Raw genomic sequence first — 7,989 nt, 5'->3', positions numbered from 1 at the left:
GACCGGCTAGGCCGTGTGGCCTCGGCAGGTGCTGGGCACACAGGACCCAGGACCCACTTGATGGATGACACCCGAGGTCCATCTCCACCCTTCGATTCCCACAACCCGAGACAGGGACACCCCAGGAGAGAGGCAGCCTCCCGGCAGCTCTGCTGTGCTCTGAGGAAGGGGCGGCTGTCCGCCCTCAGACTGTTTGCACTCGGGGGTGGGCGCAGGGGGGCGGCCAGTTCGCTCTGCTGTCTTCCCTCCGTGAGAGAAGCCCTTTGGAATTCTCCCAGGCTGAGACCAAGCCGTGATCTGTTGACGCGCTTGTAACAGAGGAAGGCCCTGGAAAAGGTGTTTCCAAAAGTCTAAGCAGGGGGTGCCTGGGTGGCTCAGGTCGTGATCTCGGGGTCTGGGGATGGGGCCCCACATCGGGCCTCAGCCGGGGGTCTCCTTTACCAGGACGTCAAACGCGTTTGAGAACAGTGTGGGGCCGCTACGTGCAGGAGGCCCTCTGGGCCCGCGCAGTGGTTGAGAGCCCCGCCTGGGCGAGGCGCACTCCAGCTCTGCAGCTCCCGGGAGTCCTTACGAGTCTCTGGGCCCTGGCATATGGGCTCCTGTCCCTCCAGGATGGAAGGAGAATCCCACCCTCCAGATGCCTCCCGAGGGGACCTTAGATCTTGTGGTGGTTTTGCAAACAGGCTGGAGCCAGCCGTCCTCTCCCCCGGCCCCAGTCTTGGTTTAAGATCACTTAGCATTTGCTTGTGTCCAAGGACACCCCCAGGCCCCTGCACACACCTGCGGGCTCAGAGCGCTCTGGGACCTCAGTGAGCCCCTCCTGTGCCCTCCTAGCGCCTCCCCTTCCGTACTCAGCCCGTGGGGAAGGGGGTCAGGGCTGGGACAGCACTGGGCTTGCTGCCCCTGGATGGAGCGATCATCCCTGCGCATAGACTTGCGCACCCTGTTCTACCAGACACATCCCTCGGGAAGGCAGTTTGCAGGCATTGCTGGACCCCACTGGTGTGATCTTAGGGGGTCGGGCCCCGCTCCAGGCAGTGGGGGGGAATCCCCTCAACCGCCTGCCAGCTTCTCGCTGGGGCAGAGCTGACAACGCCGTGCCCCTAACCCCCACACGTCACACCTTCCATACACCCCATGCATTTCTTCTGCCCGCTTTCCCCACAACATGCTCCTCGGTAGGATGTCCCTACAGCTGTGATGCTCCGCCCGGGAGTGGGCGGAGCTGGAGCCTGCACCTGGTGACGTCACCGCCTCCTCTGAGACACCACAGGGCAACTCGAGTCCTTCACTGAGCTTTTAGCCTCTGGGGAGCACTTTTGCCAAGAGGAGCTTTTCTTTCCGGAAATTGCACCGCTGTGGGGGTCGCCTGGACAGGTCAGCGGTCTCGGGCATTACGTGAAACGTGAGGAAACATGACAATAAGGATGATTTCCAGAGCATAAAGTTGTGATTTCCTACCATTTCCTAATGGGATTGCTCTTATGTGAGCGCCCCCTGCTTTCCCCTTACAGTTTGGGGGGGTGTGTTTGTGTGTGCGTACATGTGTGTGTGCACACCTGTGTTCACGTGCATGTGCTGGTGCCTACACGCACACACACACGGGCACGAGCCGACACACGTGTGTGCGCGTGCACACCCCACCTCTTACATCGGGTGGCCGGGGGCTGGTGCCTACATTCGGAGCCCCCCCCGCAGAGCCAAAGCAGAGGTGGGGCGCGGCCAGCACGGCAGGTGGGCCTCACGAGGAAGCGTGGCCCGCCTCCCGGGCACCCCGGGTGGGCACAAAACTCCAGGTGAGGAGTCCGGGGTGCCCTCCACAGCCGCCTGTCTTTGCCAGTGGATAGTCGCGCTCCCACAGGACCCAGCACACGGGCAGAGCAGAGCTGCGTGCCTAGGGACGAGGGTCTGGCCCAACCCTGCCAGCCCCAAACGCCAAGTGGTACGGGGCCCTTCGGTTTTGTCTCCTGGGAAAAGAGCCCCCCTCGCCCCAGACCCACACCTGAGTGCGCATGTGTGTGCTGGTACACATGTGCTCTGAGGACCGATGTTTCTATTGTTTAGAGGTTTATTTATTATTTTAGAGAGAGAGTGTGTGTGAGCGTGGGAGGGGGGAGGGGCGCCGAGAGAGAGAACTCCAGCAGACTCCACACCCAGCGCGGAGCCCAACGTGGGGCTCGATCCCACGACCCTGAGATCGTGACCTGAGCCGAAACCAAGTCGGATGCTTGACGAACGGAGCCACCGGGCGCCCCTCTGAGACTAACAGTTTTTAAAATGAGTCTAGATGTGGGACTTTTGGGAGAGCCCATCTGAGCCTGGTCTCAGGTGGCCTGAGCGGAGTGTGGACGTGGCCCCGTCCCCGCTGCCACAGCCACGTGGGGGCAGGGCAGGAAAGCACATCACCGGGGGCTGCTGCCCCAGCACAGGTCACACCACGACTCTTTCAGCTCAATTTATTTTCACAAGACAGACAAATGAGAACCTGGAATAGCTCTTGGTTCTAACAAGAGTTCTTTTCTTTATAAAGAAGAAAAATTGTTCCTCGATTTTCTCCACAGAACGATTTTGTTGTTACAAAAAAATAATTTTTGATATATACATGCCTACTTTGGAAAACCTTTTTGTCCTTGATGGCTTTGAAGACCCACGTTTAGGCAGAGGGCACTGAGCACTTTGTGCCCCAGCTGACTCTCTCCTGTGCCCTCGCCAGATGCTCACTCTCCTTTCCGATTTCCCTTCCTAAAGCATCTTACATGAAATGGAGAAGCGTGGGAGGCGCACCCAGCAGGACGGCCCCAGCTAGAGCGGCCCCCGCGGGGGCGGTCGGTGCGGGTGGTGGCCCAGGCGTCCACCGCCTCCCCAGGGGACCCGCGCACGCCGGAGACAACGTTTACGGATGTCTCCTCGCTCTCTGCGACAGCAGCAATGTTAAGAGGCGCACGTGGCGCCCGCAGCATTTTATCTAGAAAGTACCACCGCTCGGCAGGCTCGCACGCGCCCACGTGCAGAGTGATCTCCACAGAGCGTGGCAAACACGGCCGGCTGTTTGGGACGCAGGCTGGTAAAATCTCAGGTAGCTCGCCCATCCCCACCCCGTCCCCACAGGCTCCCATTGGCCAAAAATACCGCTATCCTCGACTACATAAAGCTTGTGAGTAGCAAAACTTGTAAAAATGAAGTGTACAAAAGGAAACATCCATATAATACATTTGCACCCTGTATAGAATTCATCACTTAGAAACTGGCCAACAGTCAGGTAGGACCGATCATCAGTAATAGAAAAAGAACCCCGACGTCCGTCGCACGCACCGAGTCGGGGGTTTGCGTGGTTTTCCAGAGAGAGATGCTCGTTTACAGTTACAGTACTTGCGGACGGTCTTTATGGTTAAGAAGCCAGTGGAATTTCCCGGCATTTAGGCGAGTCACATTTGATTGTCACAACGTACAAATCTTACAGGTCTGAGACAATAAATACAAGCAGATCAGATGCATTTCTTCATGGCATCAAGTAGCTCAGGTTTAATTTAACACGGCTTAGTGCATTTCAGGGCCTCATTCACAGTTCGACGTCTGTCCCATCACTTTTGCAACAGAAAGTTAAGAAACGGAAAAGTTTATGAGAAAAGAAAACTCCAGGTGGACGTGTCATTACAGAGCATAAAAATGTTAAGCAATTCAATTGTCTTTGAAAAGAATATTCAGCTGCTGACAAGGCTGACTGGTGTCCACTTCTCTGGCCATCTCCTCAGTCCCCTAAAAGTGCTCCTGTCCTTTATGTCCCCGAGCAGCATATGGGAATGACACCGTCACAGAATTGGGCCGCGGCAAATGCTCGTGGTAAAACTGAGCTCACGTGTGTCCACCCCTCAGCCAAGCAGAACACGGTGTGACGTCTTCTGCCCCTGACCCGTCCCTGTGCTGGGGTGTCCCAGCCCTGACAGACAAGGACGTGGACCCCGAATGTCTGCGTGCGCCCCGGCTGCCCCACGGCGCTGGCGCTCACCGAGGCTCGCTTTCCTGCAGGAGCTCACTCGCTAGAGAAAGGGGCAGGCACCTGGGCCACGGACGTACTGTGTCCAGAGAGGAAGCAGGTGGGCACGCCAGGCCCACCGTTGTCACCCTAAGCCTCGTTACACTGCGGAAGGGTTAGAAGCCACATGACACCATGGGACGCTGAGCCCTGCATGCTGGGGAGAGCATGCTGGTATCGGGGAGAACTTGGAAGCATGAGCTTATGCACAAGGTTGAACAGTTCAGCTGAAAATCAGCGGGCTGGAAAGATTGTGCGGCTTGTCCTCTAAGCGTCTCAGCAGAGACAAAGCAACATGCAGAGAGTGACTTATTCTTCACCCCAAATCTGACCCCCAGCGGTGGCCACGTGGACACGGACAGCCTGGAGACCGCTCTCGAATTGCATACTCCACTCTTCGCTCAGCTCAACTGTAATGCTCAGTAACTAAACGAGTGGAAGGAAAGGTTCTCATGCCTTGGGGCACAGAGGGGGGTCAGAGGGACAGACAGGTGGAGATTCAAGATGGGTCAGTGCCCATTCCTGCATTGTTTACAACTAAGTGCTGCTTACATGATTGTTTTATGTTGCTATTTAGTGGTTTGTATATTCAGAACTCATCTCTTTGACTAGACTCTGTGCTTCTTGAGGACAGGGACTGTAGGGACACCTCAGGGAGGGCCATGCTGCCACCAAGCACTGGATGGCCAGGGTCACTTCTTCCTTTGGATTAATCGCAAATGAGGACACGCTTTCTTTCTGACCAGCTAAGCCCTTCCCCAGCGCTTCCTAGCCCCCATGCAGTGGGGACGGTCACTTATCAGTATAAGTGACCTTAGGAGCCCCTGGAACTCCCCAGAGGGGGGTAAACAAGCTGAGGTCCTCTCCTCAGCTGGACACATGGGTAGTGACCACGACCCAAACTGCACTCACTGGGCAGGGCCGAGGTGCATGCGTGGAAGGTGTCCGAGAGCCGGGCGTGGGTCTGAGCCGAGGGAAGAGCCACCAGCGGCCCCCAGGCTCCGAGCTCAGGCTGTAGGGTGCCCGCGGGGGATGCCCAGGGCCCGGGGCCTGAGTGCACCCCAACCGCGGCCAGCCCACACGGTCCAAGCATTCGGCCTTAATTTGGACATGACGTCAGCAACAGAGGAAACTCAGTTGTAGGGCGTAAAGGGAAAAGAAAAGCACTATTCTGATTTATTTTAAAAATTAAAGGAGTTCCCGTTCCTTTTCCTTCTGAAGTGGATGAAAAGCAACTCCATCCCCCTCCAAAAACAAACAAAAAACCCCAAACATTCATGGTGTAGATTTTATTGCTCTCAAGGTCTTGGCATCAAGTGCACAAGCTCATCTGTTAGATTGGAAAGGAATCACTGAGATTTAAAACCTGCGCTGGCCTGGGTCTCCGTGCGAACGGGAGTCCGCGCGGCTCGCTCAGCGACTCTGGGCGGACTCCCCCGGCGCACAGGGGTTCCCAGGGGAGAGAACTTCTCCGGGCAACGAGAGCTAGGGTTAACAGGTGGAAGATCTAAACTGCGTCTTGTAGGTGATGCGTCTGCACGGCGGTGCCCCACGGCTGTTCCAAAACGTCCCAGGTGCTAGTGAGTTAGTGACACACACAGACGGGGACAGGGAAGCAGCTCGCCAGGTGAAGGGAAAGAACCTAAGGCAGTCCCTCCCTGCAGTGCGGGGTCTGAGCCGCCAGGGAGGGGGGCGGTCCTGCCTCAGCCCTGCAGCCTCGCGGGGGCTGTGCTCGGTCTCGCCCTGCCCCACGGCGACCACACAGAATCCAGCGGTGTCCTCCAAAAGAGCGTGTGCGGTCTCGAGAAGTCCTCCCAAAACACAGACTAAGGGCTGATGCATAGTTATTTGTCCAGTTTAGTTTCTATTGTTCCCATCCCTCTTTCCTGCACCTCCTCTCCTAGAAAACTCAGCCGGCCTCTCTTCGGAATGCTGGTTACAGGGCACCAGACCTGAGACCGCTAGTGTTCCTTCCCCGGCTAAACAGGGCGAGGGGAGTGTGACTTGCAAACAGCACGCCTGAGGTTTAGGAAGGAAGTCCGACGCAGGCGGGGTGTGCAGCGGGATGCTTGAGCTGGGGCCCAGGAGCCGGCTGCTGGGGGCCCCCCATGCGCCTCCCTCTGCCAGCCCAGCGGCCCCAGCCCCACACCTCCATCTGCAGAACACGCAGCTCCCCTGGGCCACGGGCCCAAGTCAGGTCACGGGGAGACACCCCATGGCGGGGGGAGCAGGGGGGAGCAGTGCCCCCAGGCCCCCGGGGTGACACCCGCCACACAGGGGCAGGCCACCCCCGGGGCCCCGGCACCTGCTTGGGAAAGGGAGGCTAGCGGAGTCGGGGGGGGGCTCACCACCTCTACTTTGCATCAGGGAGCGGAGAGCCATCAATAGACCAACTGTAAAAATAAAACCTCTAGAAGCCAACGAGCTCCAAGTGAACAGTCTCCAACCACCTCCAGAAGCAAGGTTTGATGGTGACATACTTTTAAACGAGCATCCAAGAGCCCTGTGGGCTGCAGGGCAGCCCTCTCCTGGCACCGGGGACAGGGGTGTAGCCCTGTGGAGGCCGCAGGGAGAAAGAGGGACAGGGGGCTTCAGGTACCGGGGGAAGGGGCCCCTTCACTATAAAAACAGGTGTAAGGTACTTACACACGGGGTTGGGGGGAAACGGGCAAGCCGTAGTCTGACAGTGAAATGGGGCTACCCGTCCATCCGACACTTGGCGTGTGCTTGTCCCCCCAAGAACGCTCTGCGTGCCCACCCCACCGGCCGGAGCGAAGGGGCGGTGCTGGGCAGGACAGGTGGGCACTTTGGGGGCCTGGGACCTGCAAGTCCTCCATCCTGGGAGAGCAGGGGAAGGTTTGCTGGGGTGGGGGGAGGAGGCGAAGGGCCAGGGTGAGTTCCCGAAATAACCGATAAAAACAAAAATGGGATCTAAGTTTAAGAAGAGAAAGCATCCACAGGCTCCCTCTGGCAGGCAAAGTCCTCTCGAGATGACATCGGGGCGGGACCGGTGATCCCAGGAGTGGCCGCCCCCCGCCCCCGCACACACGTGCCCCCCGCGCCCAGCTCCGTGGTGGACTCTCACTCCCTGTGCAGGGGCGCAGCCAGAGTCTTTGTCTGTGGGCCTCCGACGGCTTCACTCTTGGCTCAAGGTTTACTGGTCAATATTAGTCACCAGTTAATACGAAAAATAGTTTCTAAGGGTCTTTTGTTCCGATCTGTGTGTGTTGTTCTGTTTTTAATTGAGTTAATTGGATACCACCGTCAGGTTATGTATGTGCAATCACAGCCAGTAATTATTCCTTTTTCTTAAATTCTTGGTTTCCGTAGCTAGAGCCTTTTTCTATTTCAGTTACTCCTATTAGTCGGCGGACTCCAAAGGAAGCTTTAAAATAGGAAAAAGGCAAGGTTAGACAGGTCGCTTAGCCATCCAATTGGAAAAACTGATATTGGGGGTTCCCGACTTTTGCCTCTGACCCCCCCCCATGGGGACTGCAGGCCAGCCCTCTCCCCGCTCCCTCCCCCTCCCACCGCAGCGGCCAGCCTGTCTGGGGGGCTCCGGGGGTGGGAGCAGGAGGTGGCCATGGGCCTGGTGGGGCTGCCGCGCCCTGCGAGGTGCCTGGGACAGACTGGGTGCCTGTCCGTCTGCGAAGGTTCCGGGGGAGTCCTAAGAGCCCAGGACTGTGCAGGGCTGTCGAGTAATGCCCATGTCCTCAGAGACCCTCAGACGGTCACCACGCAGACACGGGGCCCGCCCAGCTGCAGCATACGATGCTGACGCCCTGAGAGCCGGTGGCCGGTTGGTTTGTAGGGAGACGGCCCCGGGACGTGGCTGTGGTCCACATGACCCTATGGCTTAGTGGACAGAGGCTGGAAAGACTCCAGGCGGAGCCTGCTCCCTATGGGCCGGCCACCTCGATGGCCCCCGGGCTCGGGCGCCATGGCTGGAGCACGGA

General features: G+C 58.0%; 1 protein-coding gene across 3 annotated transcripts in view; it reads right to left on the bottom strand.

Annotated features, from left to right (window-relative positions):
• Window positions 1–5,900: 5,900 nt before the first annotated feature.
• The window catches only part of AGPAT3 (1-acylglycerol-3-phosphate O-acyltransferase 3), a 147,224-nt gene continuing 145,135 nt past the window's right edge, over window positions 5,901–7,989 (bottom strand). For all 3 annotated transcript variants that reach the window (XM_032392492.1, XM_032392489.1, XM_032392490.1), the window contains exon 9: window positions 5,901–7,418. In XM_032392492.1, the coding sequence (XP_032248383.1) occupies window positions 7,330–7,418 (89 nt within the window). In that variant the 3' untranslated portion in view covers window positions 5,901–7,329. The remainder of the gene's footprint in view (window positions 7,419–7,989) is intronic.

The sequence above is a fragment of the Phoca vitulina genome, unplaced genomic scaffold (assembly GCF_004348235.1).
Source record: "Phoca vitulina isolate PV1807 unplaced genomic scaffold, GSC_HSeal_1.0 scaffold68, whole genome shotgun sequence".
NCBI classification, from domain to species: Eukaryota; Metazoa; Chordata; class Mammalia; order Carnivora; family Phocidae; genus Phoca; species Phoca vitulina.
This window is presented reverse-complemented; position numbering and strand designations above follow the sequence as displayed.